Source organism: Rhincodon typus, chromosome 9, assembly GCF_021869965.1.
Source record: "Rhincodon typus isolate 14 chromosome 9, sRhiTyp1.1, whole genome shotgun sequence".
Lineage (NCBI taxonomy): Eukaryota > Metazoa > Chordata > Chondrichthyes > Orectolobiformes > Rhincodontidae > Rhincodon > Rhincodon typus.
The window spans coordinates 33,213,352-33,232,619 of NC_063340.1; the positions used below are offsets into that span (position 1 = coordinate 33,213,352).

At 38.8% G+C, this 19,268-nt stretch overlaps 1 protein-coding gene across 7 annotated transcripts in view; it reads left to right on the top strand.

The window, feature by feature from the left end:
• The window catches only part of LOC109930802 (AT-rich interactive domain-containing protein 1B-like), a 171,425-nt gene that overhangs the window by 7,073 nt on the left and 145,084 nt on the right, over positions 1–19,268 (top strand). For 4 of the 7 annotated variants that reach the window (XM_048601520.1, XM_048601521.1, XM_020530240.2 and 1 more), the window contains exons 2-3: positions 790–897; positions 14,810–15,149. In XM_048601520.1, the coding sequence (XP_048457477.1) occupies positions 790–897; positions 14,810–15,149 (448 nt within the window). The remainder of the gene's footprint in view (positions 1–789; positions 898–14,809; positions 15,150–19,268) is intronic. The other 3 variants (XM_048601522.1, XM_048601524.1, XM_048601525.1) reach the window with 1 other exon arrangement.

The window sequence follows — 19,268 nt, forward strand, 5'->3', positions numbered from 1 at the left end:
CTCAATTTAGGAAGTTCTAATTAATCACATCCTGCCAGTAGTTCTGAGGTCTTTAATTGTGTTTGACCTGCGAGATCACGTAACAGCATCTGCTTAGAATTCTAGTTAACTCAGTTATCTTCAATCGGTATTATCTTCAGGATCGATAGAGCTCAGCTGTGTACCGTAATCAATTTTAAAATATCACCAGATCTGTGTCATTATCACATTGCTTAAAAGGTATGGGTTGAATGACAATGGCATGATAAGACCCTGAGAGGAATGAAGTTGACATTCTTTTTTAACCTTCTGAATTATACTATGATGTGCTGTGATGATTTTTGTTCGTCGATATCAAGCATGTGAACTTGCCTACTCCCACTTCCTGTGTTTCTTCATCTGCCTGATGTCACTTCCAAATTACCTTCCAATTCTGTTGTTTTGAGAAAGCCTGCCTCTTGTGGACACAGTTAACAACCCTCCGGTACTAAAAAATTGCCTGCTCCATCACCATTCCCTGTCTCCAAGGTGCCAGTGTGAATGTTGCAGGAAACGCAGGGGAGAATTATGGCAAAGTCAAATAGAAATGTGTTGAAAAGGATAGTTAGAGCATAAGTGAGAGTCAAGTATAAATTTGAAAAGAAAGAAAAATTAAGTCCAGATTTTCTGACCTCCTGTCCTCTTGCTGCCTCTCATCCATTTGAATCTGACCAAAGGAAAGAGACAGAACATTTTTGATGACTTGGCAGCTGAGTTGTGAAGGAGACTATGCCATGGCCGTTGTGTTTATTGTGGATTCTCCTGGAGCAGGTTGTGCCATGACAGTTAAAAGAAATGGCAGCACTCATGGAACGGAAGGAAAGGACAGGGGCACTGTCGATCTCGAAGTAGTAAAGATCGTCGACGGAAACACTGGAGGTAAGAATCTGAACAAGAAAAGAAAGGAGTTGGATAATTGGGTAAAATAGAATGCAGGGCAGAAGGGGGAAGAGGGACAGTAACTGACTAAAGCAAATAAGAAATGGAGAGCTTGGGAACAACTTAGGGTTTGGGACTAACATAAAGTTATAGTTGTGAAGCAATTGTATTGTTCAGTTAATCCTATATTATCCCAACACACAATTTGCAACTGTGGGTTAGATGTTTTAGCCAGCGGCTACCTTAGTGCTACCTTTGCAAACTACTGAAAAATACAGTATTAAAAAATAATTTTTTCAGGAACATTACATTAAATTCCTCCTAGTGGACTATGAGAGGCAGCAAAAAAAATGCAGGATCCAAACCAAAAAAGTTTTTTGCATAAACGATTGGTAGGTATGCAGTCTGTTGCTCTGCACTCAGAAGGTGCTTAAATCAAATTACTTGATGGTTCATTTTTCTAACCCTGAAATATAACTAAGTTATGATGAATTTAAATTATTAGATGATTCTGTTTTTGAGTGCAGAAATTACTCTTAGATATTCTGATTAGATTGTTGCTAATTAGCAAGACCGAATTTTCTGGTATAAATCTAAGGATTGGGGAAGAATTTCATAATATAAATTCTCCTGCATGCAGTTGCTTTTGATTACTGCTCCTATTGAGCATATTTGTTCGCAGTCGCATTTTAGTGTATCTGGTGAAGAACTAAGCTGACACTGCACAAATTCATATCATGTAAGTCACTTGAGCATCAATTATATAAACCTAATTTTAATTTGGAGGCCAAAAACTTGAAACTGGTTCCTAGTGTTTATCACATTGGTAGATTTAGAGACTCGATGTCCAAATTCTGATTAGTAGCCAGGACTTAAATTGGATGAATTATTCAAAAGGGATGAGTCCTTGGGCTGAACTTAGTTTCATCAATGTTCTGCTCTGTTCCAGTTCTTGGTTTAAATTTCACCAAAGGAGCAAGGTGTGCCAACAAATCTTTCACCAATTCCTTTCATCAGCTTGCTGTTTCTGGGGAGTTTCTGAGTTTCTCCTTATGGATTTAGGATCTTAGCCAATTAAGCAGTCTGAGCATCTTATGTTGAACACCTAGTTATACAATAATGTAACCTAAAGAATAACATTTCTGTTGTGATTTGAATCAGTGCTCACACCTTTCATACGCATATATATATATCTGCCAGCTGTTTTGAAACAGACTGAGAAAGTACCTGGTGAGGTATAATAAGCTACTAATTAAATTGCTTTATTTCACAATAACTGAGAACAGACAAATATTCATGGTAGTATTGACATAATTAATCAGTACAATCTGTGTAAAATTATAAAATAATAACATGCTATGATACTTTTCATCATCTTGCTTGACTTAAAATAATTTTCTCATTGTTTTGCATTTTCATTCTGAATCTAGGGAAGACGTATCCTGGCAGATTTGTATTGTAAAGCTCAATTGACTATTTGTGTCCCTATCTCTCCCTTCTTCTTTTTCCTATATTTAAATCTCAAGATGACAGCCTTTGCGAAACAACTGTTGAAATGACTTGTGAGTAGGCTTGTTCCAGTACAATGGATGTTAGCTGTTTATTGATTATGGAGATATCAAAAGTTACCTACTGTTTGCAGCTTTAAGAAAGCAACATAAAATGCCAGTTCATGCTATTTCAACTAACTTCTATCATAATACCTTAGGATCCTATAGAGACTGATAACTCTACACAAGAAAGTTGCATTTCCAATGAATAATCATACAAGGTTTCAAGTTTTAAGATTTTATTGTAACAAACCAAAAGCAATGTTGACTGAACGTTATTTAGTTGGCAGCTAATTAAACTACAAAGAAAAACACTCCAGACCATGATGCCAATGTACAAGGAACCCACATAAGGAAGACCAACGATATATAAAAATGCAGTCATTAGAAGAGGTTCCATAGTGAGGAGACAAACAGGTGCTTCTGTAACGGTCATTGAGCCCTCTAGTATCAGGGTAAAGGACATCATTGGGAGAGTACAGATTATCTGCGCATGTTGATACCAAAGGCACAGAATTGGTATTGAGGAGAATGGGAGACAGTTAAAGATAAAACCTTGAAGATGATAATCACTGGATTGTGCCCAGTGCCATGCATTAGTAAAAGTAGATATAGGAAGGCAGGGAGAACTGATGTGTGGTTTGGGGCTTGATGCAGGAGAAGGCGCTCCACATTCTTAGCACTTTGCCATCAGTTCTGGGATAGGAGGCATCGCACAAAGGGATAGGTTGCACTTCAGGAGTCGACCAGAGTCCCCACAAGAATGTTCACTAGTCTTGTTGGGAAGAGGTTTTAAACTAATTTAGTTGAAAGCAAAGCTCCAGCATATGGAAGAAAAACAAAATTGAATAAGGTTCATAAAGGAATGTATAGATAATTGTTGAATAGTACTGGAGAAAAGTTCCATATTAGATATAAAAAACTAAGTAGAATTGCAAGACATACATTCTAAAGCTGTCTCTATGTTTACAAAAGCACAAGATATAAGATTCACAGCTACAAGTGTGAAAAGCCATGTGGGAACATGTTGTGATCATAACAGAAACCTGAATTCAAGACAGTGAGGACTGAACACTCAGAAACCTCAGATACAAAGTGTTCATGAATATTTCTTTGACCTGTACATTTTTAGTCCAACTGGGAAGGAGGCTTTACTGGATATGGTGCTGGGAAATGATTGATTGATTGATTTATTGTCACTTGTACCAAAATACAGTGAAAAGTTTTGTTTACGAGCGGTACAGGCAGATTGTAGTAAGCAAACGATTTACAGATCAAAAAGACTTAGGCAGAGGCATACAGGTTGCATTGCACAGGGTGTGTCCTGTGCTAAGTGAGATCAAAGTTAGCAAGATCAGCATTATTTGACGCTAGAGAGTCCATTCATCAGTCTGATAACAGCCGGGAAGAAGCTGTTCCTGAACCTGTTCGTGCATATGTTCAGGCTTCTGTACTTTCTGCCTGATGGAAGAGGTTATAGGAGATTGTCTCCGGGGTGCGATGGGTCTTTGATGATGTTGGCAGCCTTTCTGCGGCAGCAAGCTGTGTAACTGAAGTCCATGGATGGAAGTTTGGCTTCCGTGATGATCTGGGCTGTGCACACCACCTTCTGTTGTTTCTTATGGTCCTGGGCAGAGCAGTTGCCATACCAGGCCATTATGCACCTGGACACTATGCTTTCAATGGTGCATCTGTAGAAGTTTGTGAGGGATCTTATGGATATGCCAAATTTCCTGAGCCACCTGAGAAAGAAGAGACGTTGTGCCTTCTTGACTGTCGCATCTATGTGGGAAGTCCAGGACACGTTGTCGGTTATCGTCACTCCGAGGAGCTTGATGCTGTTTACCCTCTCAGCCTCAGTTCCATTGATGCAGATGGGGGCGTGTTCTCCTTTCTTTCTGAATGTAAATGATCAGTTCTTTAGTTTAGCCGACATTGAGGGACAGATTGTTTTTATTGCACCACGTCACCAAGCCCTCTATCTCCCTTCTAGTTTGACTTGTCATTGTTAGTTATCCGAACCACTATGGTGGTGTCATCAGCAATCTTTAGATGATGTTTGTTTGCAATTTGGCAACACAGTCGTAGTGAAGGCCTGACCGACCCAAGACCAGCAGCAGCGTGACCTCGAGGAGGCCTGACCGGCCTAGGCCTAGTCTCCAATCCCCCATCCCCCGACTACCAGACTCTTAGAGACTCAACATGTCCAGGCCTGACTCACTTAACTGCAGGAAATGAAGACTCGCTCCACCAGCGCCCAGGACTGCCCAAGTTCGGAAATTCCACTGCCGTGATCCGTCCCCAAGTAGACTGGACCAGCCCAGGCCCGAACTCCGACCTTGCAGCATCCCACCCTGGGGAAGGTCCAGCCCAACCAGACCCGACTCACTTATCTGTTGGAGCCACAACTTGCAGCACCAACTCCTGGGACTGTCGAGATGCAGGAAACCTACAAGGAAATGGGGAAAATGTGCTGGCCTGAAGGTGAGGTTGAAAAACATGGTTTCAAGACTCCCGTCCCTAACATACTCCTAGCGAATGTCCAAAGTATCAAAATGGATAAACTCGGATCTAGACTTACCTACCAGAGGGAACTGAGAGACTGTTGTGTGCTCTGCTTCACGGAGACTTGGCTTGCCCCTGCCATTCCCAACTGCACCCTACAAGCTCGGAGATAGTAGGAACTGCTGATGCTGGAGTCTGAGATAACAAGATGTGGAGCTGGATGAACACAGCTGGCCAGGCAGCATCAGAGGAAAGCTTTCCTGCACGGACCCGCATGGCGTCCTCGGGTAAGGCAAAGGGCAGTGGGTATGCTTCCTGATCAATGGATGTAGCGATCCTGGCAAGCTATTGCTCCCCAGACCTAGCATACCTTACAGTAAAATGCTGTCCCCACTAACTACCACAAGAGTTTGCCTCTGCCAAGCTGACAGCAGTCTACATAGCACCCCATGCAGATGTGAAGAATGCCTAGATGAGATTTACACCGCCACAAGCACTCTAGACACAAAATTCCCCGAGGCCCTATTCATTGTCGTTGGAGACTTCAACCAAGTCAACCTCAAGTGGGTGATGCCAAAGTACCACCAACACATCTCATGCCCCACCAGGGGACCCAACATTCTGGACCACTGCTACACAGCCATCAAAGACGCCTGCCACTCCATCCCCCGCCCACACTTCGGAAAATCAAATCACAGTGCTGTGTTCCTCCTCCCATCTTACGAGCAGAAGCTGAAACGGGAGAATCCTTCACGAAAAGCAATACAGTCCTGGTAGCCAAGTGGACCAGGTATCTATGGGAAAGCATTTGGATAAGAATTATTGTATCTAAAGATTTAGATTAGTAATGGGGAAGAGTAAGGAATAATCTAGAAAAAGAACTTCTCAATTGGAAGAGGGCTAGCTTCACTGGAATTGGAGGTGATCTAGCCACGTTAAACCAATTGCCAAAGGATGACAGGAAAACCTATGGGAGAACAATTGGCCATCTTTATGGAGGAGTAGCTTCTGGTACAGGCTAGATTCCAGCAAGGGAAAAAGGTAAAGGAACTAAAGCCTGGATGACCAGTGTGAATATGATGAAACAAGATAAATGGATGTAGGATACATCGAGTCATAGAGATATACAGCAGGGAAACAGACCCTTTGGTCCAACTCGTCCATGCTGATCACATATTCTAAATTAATCTAGTCCCATTTGCCAGCATTTGGCCCATATTTCTCTCAACCCTTCCTGTTCATATTCCCATCCAGATGCCATTTAAATGTTGTAATTGTACCAGCCTCCACCATTTCTTCTGGCAGCTCATTCGATACACGCACTACCCTCTCCGTGAAAAAAGTTGGCCCTTATGTCCCTTTTAAATCATTCCTCTCTCACCTTAGACCTGCGTTCTCTAGTTTTGGACTTCCTCACCACGAGGAAAAGACCTTGTCTATTTACCCTATCCATGCCCCTCTTGATTTTATAAACCTCTCTAAGGTCACCTGTCAGCCTTCAATGCTTCAGAGAAAATAGCCCCAGCCTATTCAGCCAGTCCCTATAGCTCAAACCCTTCAACCCTCACAATATCCTTGTAAATCTTTTATGAACCCTTTCAAGTTGCATAACATCCTTCCTACAGCAGGGAGACCAGAATTGCATGCAGTATTCCAATAGTGGCCTTACCAATGTCCTGGACAGCCACAACATGACCTCCCAACTCCTATACTCTATGCACTGACCAATAAAGACTATCCTGTCTACCTGCGACTTCACTTTCAACGAACTATGAACCTGCACTCCAAGGTCTCTTTGTTCAGCAACACTCCCCAGGATCTTACCATTAAGTGTATAAGCCCTGCCCTGATTTGCCTTTCCAAAATGCAGCACCTCATATTTATCGACATTAAATTCCAACTGGGTAACCTTCGCTGCCCATTACACCTCCAATTTTGGTGTCATCTACAAACTTACTAATCATACCTCCTTTGTTCACATCCAAAACATTTCTATAAATGATAAAAAGCAGTGGATCCAGCACCAACCCTAGTGGCACACCTCTGGTCACAGGCTTCCAGTCTGAAAAGCAACCTTCCAGCACTACCCTCTGTCTTCTACCTTCGAGCCAGTTCTGTATCCAAATGGCTAGTTCTCTCTGTATTCCATGTGATCTAACCTTGCTAACCAGTCTACCATGAGGAACCTTGTAAAATGCCTTACTGAAGTCTATGTACATCACTTCCACTGCTCTGCCCTCATCAATCCTATTCATTACTTCTTCAGACAAGCACAATCAAGTTAGTGAGATGTGATTTCCCACGCACGAAGCCATGTTGACTATCCCTAATCAGTCCTAGCCTTTCCAAATACATGTAAATCCTCCAACAATTTGCCCATCACCAATCTCAGGCTTACCAATCTATAGTACCTTGGTTTTTCCTTGCCACCTTTCTTAAGCAGTGGCACCACGTTAGCCAGCCTCCAGTCTGACAAGTATCTCAGCAAAGGACCCAGCAATCACTTCTCTGGCTTCCCACAGAGTTCTAGGGTACACCTGATCAGCTCCCAGAAATTTATCCACCTTGAGGCGTTTTAAGCCATCCAGCACCTCCTCTTCTGTAATATGGATGTTTTTCAAGATGTCGCTATTTATTTCCTCACATTCTATATCTCCTTATCCACAGTAAACATCGATGCAAAATACTCATTTAATTCCTCACCTGTCTCCTGCGGTTTCACACATAGGTGGCCTTGCTGATCTTTAAGGAGCCCTATTCTCTCTCTAGTTACCCTTTTGTTCTTCATGTATTTGTAGAATCCCTTTGGATCCTGCTTAACCCTATTTGCCAAAGCTATCTCATGTCCCCTTTTTGCACTCCTGATTTCCTTCTTAAGTGTACTCCCACTGTCTTTATGCTCCTCTAGGGATTCATTCAATCTGTGTAATCATCCAGCATTCCCTACACCTACCAGCCTTGCCCTTCCTAACAGGAACATACTGTCTCTGGACTCTCATTATCTCATTTTTGAAGGCTTCTCATTTTTGAAGGCTTCCCATTTTCCAGCCATCCCTTTACCTGCAAACATCTGGCCCCATCAACTTTTGAAATTTCTTGTCTCATACTGTCAAAATTGTCCTTCCTCCAATTTAAGTGTTAGATGAATTCTTCAAAAAAGATCCAGGCCAAAAACTGTAGGTTAGCAAATATTATAAAGAGAAAAAAAGACTGACAGAGTATGGAAATAAAATGGCCTTTCACATAAAAGAATATGCAAATATTTCCTATCGGCTTTAAAAAGCAGGCAGGGAGCAAGAAGCACGTGAGGCCTGTTAAGTCAGGGAGGGGAACATAGATGATTTTATAAAGCTATTCAGATATATTTTGATACATCTCTGGAGCCGATTTCTGGGCCTTAGGGACATTGGTCCGTAAGAGCCCCTTAGAGAGGGATAGCAAGAACTGCAAATGCTTGGAAAGATGGGGAAGATTAGAATATTTAATGATTACTTTTAGCAAAATATTGTGGAAGCTGGAAATCTGAAATAAAGGAATGAGAAAAGCTAGAAATATTCAGTATGCCAGACAGTTTCTTTCCACAGAAACTGAGATAACATTTCTGAAACAAAAACGGGAATTGAGGAGAACCTCAGCAGGCCTGGCAGCATCTATGGAAGAAAGCAAAGTCAGCATTTTGGATCCAGTTAGTTTTGAGAAGGGTCACTGAACCCAAAGTGCTGACTCTGCTTTCTCTCCACGGATGCTGCCAGAGCTATTGAGGTTCTCCAGGAATTTTGTTTTTGTTTCAGATTTCCAGCATCTTCAGTTGTTTGCTTTTGCTTATCATTTCTGAAAACTTAAATTTGATCCATCTTCTCAAAGATTGGAAGCAACAAATGAGAGCATTCCCGAAATCAGTTTGTATATACATAATGTCTGCTTCTCTATGCCCTCCATCTTTAGTGGCCCTAGTGCTTGCCAATGGGTTAGGCTAGACGGATCAAACAATTCAGTTGCTGGAACTTAAACTATAATATTGCTAAAATGCAAAAACAACTTTATAGTTGAGAGAGAGATTAATTGTCAGAATTTAAGCTCGGCTTGAATTCAAGCCTCAGAGGGACATGAGTGTGCGAATCTGTTCTTGCAACCAGTAGTTTAACAACTCAATATTGTGTTAACAGTAGATAGGTGCTGCAAGGGTGTGAATGATGCTTATCTTGCTTTATAACCCATTTGAGATCCTTAAATGTGACATAATTTAAATGCTGTCTTTTAAATCATTCTAAACCCATAGTTCTATGCTTTTTAAAGTGTTTAGACAACTTCACATTAAATATATCCTTTTTATCATAAGCAGCAAAAGAAAAACAAGGCTGCTGTTAAATTCCTAATGATCTTCAAAGTTGTGAGAAGTTCTTCACTATAGAAACTTGTACCTGTGTGTTAGGTGCATATTAAATATTCCATGGAGGCCAGCTGATCTGTGTTCGTCAGGCATCTGTTCAGTCAGTCATATGTTCTTATGGTGCAGTAGTAGTGTTCCTACCTTTGAGCCAGGAGGTCCAGGTTCAAGGCCCACCTACTCCAGCGGTGTGTAATAACATCTCTCAAAAGGTTGATCAGAAAATATGTTCAGTCAGTTTAGTTTAGTCACTTCACCTGATGAGCAACAAATGGTTTGAATTGTTTTTCATCATCCTGATCAGATATATTATGATTCATCTCTGGGACACGTGGAACTCAAACCTGCATTTTCTGAGGTAGGGGTACAACCACTGCGACACAAGCTCAACAGGTTTTATGCCAACAGATTATGAATCAATTAAAACAACAATACAGTTCACTCTGATTTCTCTGAGTCAGTATGTCTTTGCTGTTAAATTTATATTCTATATTTTATTGAAATAAAATTGCATGAATTCTTTCCAACCTGTAACCTGTATTTGTTGTTACTTGAGGTTTGACGCAGTTTAATGTAAATTACAGTCAGCATTTGCATTCACAAATTATTTTGATGTCCACTTATTTACTGAATTTTTTTTTTGTTCTTATAATTTCTCTTGTCTTCCATAGGCTATGGCTTGCATTGCGGTGCCATTCTGTGAATTTTAATACTTTTGCTGCATGACCTCAATATATGGTCTAGGCTAACAATTCAATGCAATATTAAAACAAAAATGCTGCATAGTTTGAGGTGCATCTTTTCACTGAGGGCTTAAACTGAGGCTCCATATGCCTGTTCAAATTAACATAAAAAATTGCTTGCCTACCACTACTGACCAAACCCTCAATCCTCACCCTCTCCTTGAACTAAAACACCAAACCAGGTGTTGATGCACTGTTCATTTACTGTTTTAGAATTGGTTTCCATGTTTGGTGACGGAACAGGAACTGCGCTTGAAAATAAATGAGTTGGTTGAGAGTACTTTGGGACATCCCAAGGAATTAAGAGATAACATATAAATGTGTGAAGCTAGAAAATAACATGAGCCTGGTCTGAGTGTTGCAATTAGGGGAATGGGGGTCTATCACTACAAACTTAATTCTGTCTTTAAATAGAAATTAATAGCTACATTGCTTTGCAGGGAGCTGGCATGGAACCAGTGAGCTGAATGGCCATTTTCTGTGTAGTAAATAACACTAATTACAATTGGATGGGAACGCCCATCGCATTCAAGATGTTAAAACATGAAGATACAGTCCTGTTGAGATCAGTTGAGTCTAGGGTTATATCAGAATTTTATAAGCTTGTATCCCATTTATCCCACATCATGCACTGCATATGTTCACAGAGATATGTTGTGATTTTGTTACAATTATTTTCATTGTTTTTCTCCCTTCTTGGTAAAGATGCTGAATCATGCTGTCATACTTTTCTACAACTACTAACAAACCATAACTATTAACAAACCTCCAGTATTTCTGTCTTCTTGTATATGCCCAAATATTGAGTGTCAACAAGCAAGTTACTGATGGAGAACAATCTCAGCCAAGGGAAATGCTTTGTTCACCATTGTCTACTTTCCTGCACTTTCCAGCAGGAATCACTCAATAGCAATAAAGAATTGGAACCCTAGCTGAATCTTTTTTTCCTGCTGATGGTAAATCTCATTACCCAAATCTTGCCCTAGCTAGGGTGATGCACCCAACATAGATAAGAGAATCAAAAAAAGGGGCTGTCTGTCATGTATAGTCTAGCAATACACCGGGCAATGCCTTTATTCATTAAGCCATCGGACATCACAATTTTTCTGTTGCAACCAAAAAGGTATTGGAGTCTTAAAATGACATAAAGTAACAATAAATAAATCCCCAGAGTAAATCTAAATTTAATATTGCCACTTCAACAATTTACCATTTCTGTGTTGTGTAAGCCACCATCAACTGAGTTTAAATATGACTTGTCGCTAAGCGTTTGATTTAGTTGGGGTGACCTATAAAGATTTCTACAGTGATATAATAATTTCATGCATTTTTAGTTCAGAATGTTAAGACATTGCACAATTTGATAAGTCATGCTGTGGGAAAATTATCAGGGAAAGCCATTCCACAGTTACTAATCGTGTAAAGGATGTAAGAACGTAGCATATAACTTTCACTTACCCCCATTAAATAGTTTTCACTTTTAATCAACGTGGCTATTCAGCCATTAAGAGGTTTGCAGTAATACACTGCTGTCATCTAACATCTGTTTTTATAACGGTGGTGTAGCTGCAATCTCTAAATAGTGTTGTTACAGTGATATAAATGTCAACTTTTCTACAACTACATGTGTGCACAAAAGAAACTGACTAAACTGGAGGTACTTTATAACAATAGAATTGTTAAAATTACTCAGATTGCACAATAGTTCAGTGACTTTGACATTCTTGCAGATACACTGCAGTATATTTCACAGGACTTCCTTCCGTCAACCTCTCCGTTCTTAAGAATTAAGAATGAAATGAACCATGAAGGGAAACTACTGTTTATGTTTGCATGGTGCATTAAAGAGGAGTGTGGTCCAGCAGAAAACTCAAAAGAAGAAATCATAGTGAATTCTTTCAATATTTGCAGTTAGTTATCTTGATTTTTTTTAATCCTTTAAGTTATCAAAGTCTCATGTGAAATTACAAAGTGTTCCATTTTGATGTGAAACATTCTATGAAGGCCTATCAAAAGTTGGACCATTTTCCACTGTCCTTTCTATAAGTTTGCACAATCTGAGAGCCTGCAATTAACTCGCCAGTGAGGTGGCCTTAACTCCTTTAACCCAAATAACACCCTGTTACACTGTGTACAACAGAAATGACCTTGTAAAGATGTTTTCATCCCCTAGTGCACAGATTGGAAAAGCTCTTCAATGTATGTGTGTTTTCACAATCTCAGAATCATTTAAAAAAAAACCTGCAGCAAAGTCAGCCATTTAGACCTTCATGTTTGTGTTACTCTTACAGCTGTCATTCTTAATCCCATATCCACAATCTTGACCATAATCCCCAAAATTTCTGATTCTAAAATACCTGTCCAGCTGCCTTTTAAAATTATCTTTGGAATTGATTTCTACCATCTTTTTCAATAAGAGCATTCCAAGTCCTGAAAACTCTGAATGAAAAAAAAATCTCACCATCTGCAGTCTAAACATGTTGCTAATGATTTGAATGAATGATCTCTGGCTTTTGACCCATGCAGCAGAGGGGATAGGTTTTATTAGAATAAGTAGAGAAACCAATCATTATCTTGAAAATCTCTGTTAGGTGTTTCTTTTTATGACCTTTTCTGTACTGAGGAGAGTGATCCTAAGTTTACCAATTTCTCCTCATCATTGAAGTCCTATTTCCCAGGTAAGCCTCTTCTGTCACTTTTGTAAGATTTTTGTATTTTTCATAAAATGTAGTGCCCAGAACTCCCTTGCAACTGGGGCTGATTCAGTAATGTTCTTTCAAGTTATTTCTAAGTAAGGCATATACATTGTGTAGTGTTCATTTTATATTTGTCATTGGATAGTGTGCTGAATATATTCAAAAGGTCCTCTCTTAATGTGACAGTGCATTGGGCAAGATCTCCCAAAATGTTGTACTGGCATTTACTGACAGAGGGTTGACGAGGCTTACAAAGATTATGAATAATCCAACTCTCTCTCAAGATGTTGCATGAGATTCTGTTTTTGTACTTTTTTTTCACCAAGACAATCTTGAAAGGGCTAGGAAAAAGAAGCACTTAATAGACATGGTTTTGTAGTATAACTCTTGATAAATAACAGAGGTGAAGTGTCCTGTGGGGTAAATTCATATTTATTGTTTAAGAGATAAATGCAGCAATGCCTGAATGTCAGTGGCAGTTAGTATTGTGACGTAAATTCAGAGATACTGTGTTTAAGATGCACGTGTAATCTATTTTTACGCTGAACTACCCAAGCAGAATAAACCACCATCGCCCATCGTTTCAAAATTTGCTCGTGTAGTGTCATAGACTAGTAACAATTTTCCCAGGGCAAGTAGGGCTCATGGCAAGAGGCAGCAATGTCTATACAAGTTTCTTTACCCCCACCACCCCTCCAATTTTGTCTATCCAGGAAGTGGCTAAAATGCTGTGTTTATATCACTTAATGTTTCTGCAATATTGACTGTTTATTCTCCATCCTTAATCTCTCTTTTTTACTAGCCTCTCAGATTGATTAACTATTGTCTGAAGTCATGCTTTGTTTTTAACTGTAAATAAACGTTCAGGTTTGATTTGAGATCTTTCCTCCCCACTAGTGAAACCTCCAAATTGGTATCAAGGCTAGCTCCATAACACATCAAGATGTATAAACATAATCATGTCTCCTGATGAGTGCTGACAGGGCTTGACGTATATTTAATGGAATCATTTATACTGGCAAGAAAGATTTTTTTAAAGCCTGGGCACTAATTTATGGCAATTCTGGCCGAGAAATAGATCAGAAATCAAAATGCTTTAGAATCTTAAACATTCCTTAAGACTATGATCATTAAGCTGTGAAACATTTTATTCTGTTGATTGGAAAACATTCCTGTCATACTCAAAACAGAATTAATTTTATAGTTAGGAACTGAAGTGGGCCATTTGGGTCTCCCAGACTACTGAATCGTTCAACAAGATCACTAATATTCTACCTCAACAACTTCTTGCACTGTGCCCATCTCCCTTTATTTCCATTATACCTAAAAATCTATCAGCCTGTCTCTTGAATATGCTCAAACTAAGCATCTGTAGCTCTTGGGTACTTGAGGATTCAAAAGATTCACAACTTTGAGTGAAATTCATCCTCATATCAGTCCTAAATGCCCTGTTCTGAGCCAGTGACACCATGTTTGAGATTCCCAAGTCGGGGAAACTAGATTTCATTCTTGATACTTGATTAGATTTTTAAAAATGTAAATTGTCCAATTAGATTTGATATTCACAATAATGTGGTTTTCATAAACTCGCTGACAGTTGAAGTTGTAAGTTTTGAGGTAAGTATCGGGTTTGTGACAAAAGAAGCTGTAAATGTGTCATGGAAGTAGAGTGCCTCTTCGTGACAACACAACATGATAGTTCACTTCAGAAATTTAACACTGTTTCAATTGAGCAACTTTGCACTTTTGAAATTTCCGGCTATATATGTGTTCTTTAATTACTTCCTTTAAAGCAAGAAAAGTTTGAAATTTATGATTAACATTGAAGCTGAGGTCCTTCAAGAATTGCTTTAAGATTTAAAGTCTGGAAGCTTCTTGCAACTCTGAATTCTCCAAAGCGTTAGTTGTTGGCTCTGTTCATTGTAAGTTTGTATAGGAGTCACAACCAGTATACTTTAAATGGAGAACAATTATGACGTTTCACTTTTCCAACCATGGATGACTCATAACAGGCTGTTTTTTCTGTTTTAGGTAATTATCCCAGACCGCCAAATTACGGTGTAGTACCGAACACCAACTACAGTGGTCCAGGTCCAGGCATGTGTAACAACATGAGTATGAATGTGACCAACCAGATGCATGGTCAAGGTCCAACTCAACCTTGCAGTAACATGACTATGGGGAGAATGCCATCATCAGGGATGTCGAACTGGCCATACTCTGGCAACATGGGAAATGTGACCCCAAACTCCCCAAACATGTCACAACAGGTTGGCGCAGGAATGGGTCCACCCATGGCAACGGTAAATCGCAAGGCGCAGGAGGCTGCTGCTGCAGTGATGCAGGCTGCAGCAAACTCTGCTCAAAACAGGTATGCAAAAACAACCTGGTCTCTGAAGACAGGACTAGAATATCTATACTTTTTAACATAACTATTCGAATAAAAAGGCGTTAATGAAAACAGTAGTATTAGATTTTCATGTAAACTCTGTTTAAACATCAGTCCCAAATTGCTGCTACTTTCTCTGATTACATGTATGTGGCTGATATTTAATATTTAGTAGTATTTTGAAAAGCTAGTTTTAACTTTAATATTGATATTTATTTGTACTTTGTTAGATGTTAAATTTGCATGTGTAATTTGGGGGGAAAAATAACAATTGAATGATGCCAAACAACATATGTATAGAAAAGATTTAAGTTGATGGGGTTTCTCAAGTATTTTAAAACTTAGCTGCAAAAAACTAAGAATTTCTGTCTTGGTGAAATCAGGCACATAAAGTTTCTCAGTTTTGTTAGCTCTCAACTGGAACGCTGTGCAATGTATTTGAAGCATTTCATTTGGGAGGAAAGACAGATGTAGCCTCTTGGATAATTCTCAAAAAAATATTGTTACTATTCAAAAGAAGATCTTATTAGAGACTTAGTTGAGGCTCTTGTGGAGCATTGGAAGTGTCCCTACCTCTGGGCTAGAAGGCTTAGGTTCAAGTTCGACCTGCTCCAGAGATGTGTCATAACATATCTGATCCAATTGATTAAAGTTGCTATTACAGACTTGCTTTCACACCATCCTTTTGGCTACGTTTAAGAGAAGAGAGACTGAAAATGCAAAGGGCATGATTTTTCTTGACACAAAAACAAATTCTTGGAAAATTCAGCAGGTCTGGCAGCATCCGTGGAGAGAAAGTAGAGATAATGTTTTGGATCCAGTGACCCTTCTTCAGAACTATTATGAAGAAGGATCACTAGACCCAAAAAGTAACTCTGCTTTCTTTCCATAGAGTCTGTCAGACCTGCTGAGTTTTTCCAGCAATTTCTGTTTTGTTTCTGACTTTCAGCATCTGCAGCTGTTTGGTTTTTATTTTTCCTCGATTTACTTTATCCTTGTTGTGCTGTGATCAATTGACGCTGATAACTGCAAGAAACTGATGTCTTAATACTACTTGTCTGCCTTCCAAATGAAATTGTTTTAACAATGACAATAGTGCTTGTTAAACAAAATTAGTTTCAACTAAATTCCAAATTTCACTGTAGAATGCTTTTCCATTCAAATAGGCATGGAGTTGATATTTCCCACTGGCTGTTTCTCTAAGCAGAAAGTTACAGAAACAACTTCTATTATAAGTCATTCATCTCCACATTCATCTCTGCTTTTGGCCATCTCAACATAATGAAAAGTCCTCTCTCTTGAAGTGCTATTTCCATTTGCTTTGTAATGTTACACACAAATAATGCGCTTCCTCAGATTCTAGTAGCAAATGATGTCAGAATTACCTAAGCATGTCCCATGATTCATTTGTGACTAGTGTTGTTCTCTGCTTAGAAACGCATACATTTTTATACAGTTAGTAGAGTTGAATTAAAAGCAGCCGTGGGCATGCATCTCAGAATATCTGATTAGAAACAAATCAATAACCACACAATCCCGGTAAACGCACAATCTCATTTGAAAAATTCTTTCCAAAAATGCTTTGCCTTCATCTCTAATTTTATGCACGAGACCAGTGAAAATAGTACAGGAGATTTAACATTCAATTAATATTTAAAATGCTTCCTTCCTTTTCATTTCCTATCTCAATCAACTTTTTGCGCGTTACATAGGTTTACTACAATGCTAGTTGATCACCTTCATCAACCTTTTTTTTTCCTGATTTGGCAAATGGTTTTACAGCTTAGCTGCCAATTCTCCCCATTTATTTGGGCTGGCTGCTGGCACCGATGCACACTAGACTGCCTGTGCCAGTGGCTTGGTTCTTTCATAGCCAACAAAATGAACTGGAGCTTGAATCCAAACTTTCCAGCTCAGACAGTAGAGCTATCCACTGAGCCACAGCAGCTCTCATTTTTTAAAAATGTTTCCAATTAGCTGCATTTCTTGGCAAATTTGTTTTTTTTTGTTTTATACCAGTTAAGTAATGGCTTGGGCTGATTTGTGAATAAACCCGATTCCGAGGATTTCAACTTAGTTACAAGAATGAACTGTGTTCAGTGCATATTTATCCCAAATGGCTTCTTATCAGATGATATTAGATAGCTGGTTGCAACTCAACCAAGCTGGATTACATACAAGTCATCAATTTTCCATTCTACCACTTGATGAACATCGTGTAGAAGCAAAGGTTTCCTTTAGGTACACAGGAGCCAATATGGTTCTACTTTCCACAGATTGTTCTCCATGCAGAGATGGTCAGGTAATGCAATTGGAGTAGGAGTAAGTTCAACTTGATTTGAAATACATGTCACAAAATAACCTATAAGAACACTAGAAAAAAAAGTTGAAAACTTAGAAATCCCCAATGCACAAATCTGTTGAAGGTAGTTTCTCAGATACAAGCAAATATAAATTATGGCATGTACTGACGTAGTCACATCGTGGTGTTAATTAAGATGATTTCCAAATATCTCTACCCTTTTAGTTTAATAGTTCTTGTTACTTCAAATCCCTTACTACTTGTGCACTATCCTTTGTTGAATGATGTCAGACACAGAACTGAGCATTACCGGTTTCAGTTTGTTGGCTCATGAGAGCTGTGTTCCTATGGGGTAAAACACAATTCTTTCTTTCTCAGATCTGTCACAATTCAGGTCACAACATTTGAAATCGAAAATTTGTTCTTCTGAATTCCAAAATCTAGCAATATCAATATAGCTACTTAGTGGCTAAAATATTACCTAATAATATCAATTTCTTTGTGTCCAAATAATTATTATATGCTGGTTTTCAACCAAGTTGTTCAGTTCTAGTTGAAAGAGAACTCTTCCTTGAATTGGTCATTCTTCAATTTCAGAAGATTAGAATTTACTTTGGCAATATTGAAATGTTACTAAAGTGATTTCATGTGTAGTTGTTCACGTGAAACAGCTGTTGAATAGAGTTTTAATTCTCTTGAACAAGATTGCTTCTAAGCAGATTATGTCCAACATTTATTTTGTGGTTACATTGAACAATTATATTTTACCATGTGAGAAATTATATGTAACTGTTAGTGTAACATTTTGCTCCCACAGTTACGAGTTGATGATCATGAGTAACATTTGTCAAACGTTTGATTAGCTAACTGTTGATGCACAGTACGAAACGATAAGGAATGCATGTTTAATAGAGATAGTACAATGTAACAGTCATTAAGGTATTACATTGTTTGATTTGTTCAAACATCTTTTCTGTAGATGTTGATGCATCCTATAGACTGCAATGATTAGCAAACAGTACAAAAATGTATTTTAAACAATTAACAGTGTAGTATATGAGCTAAGCAACTCACTTGGGGCTTTGGCATGACCAATTCAAATGTGGTGATTCCTTGATATCTTATGTTGGGGGCGGAGAGACTTATGGAAGCGAAGACTGATGTTTCTGCAAGAAATGGTTAGACTTAAGGTTCACTTTCATCTGTATAAGCTATATAGGTTAATGGCTCGGTCAGAGTAGTGAGGAAATGAGAAAAGTAGTAAATTAGTAATAACTTGTGTTGGACATTCCAGCATTGTGGGCCACTCACAATTCTGGTGTCATGCCGCTAAAAAAGTATTCAAAAGTTCTGTATTTTTTTAATACCTTAATCCCCTTTAAATGTTCACAGCAGTTTGCACAATATTCAAAGAAAACATGACTAAAGTTAATATTAACCGTACTGAATTCCCTTGTGTCAAATACGTCAAATTATAAATAATGCTTATTAATGTTTTTAAATTTGCAATTTTCACAAATTTAGCATTGTACTTTCATTAAACTATGAATAATGGAGCAATAAATTAACAACTGAAAACTGATTTTAAAAATTTTAATCTGAGCAGTAAGGTGATTTAAAATTAGGATAAACAACCAAGATGTATTTGCTGAAATAGATGTGAAATTGCAGTACCACAAATGTTAAACATTTGATTCATAGATAGTGGGATTTGCCGATGCTGGAGAATCTGAGATAACAAGGTGTAGAGCTGGATGAACACAGCAGGCCAAGCAGCATCAGAGGAGCAGGAAAGCTGA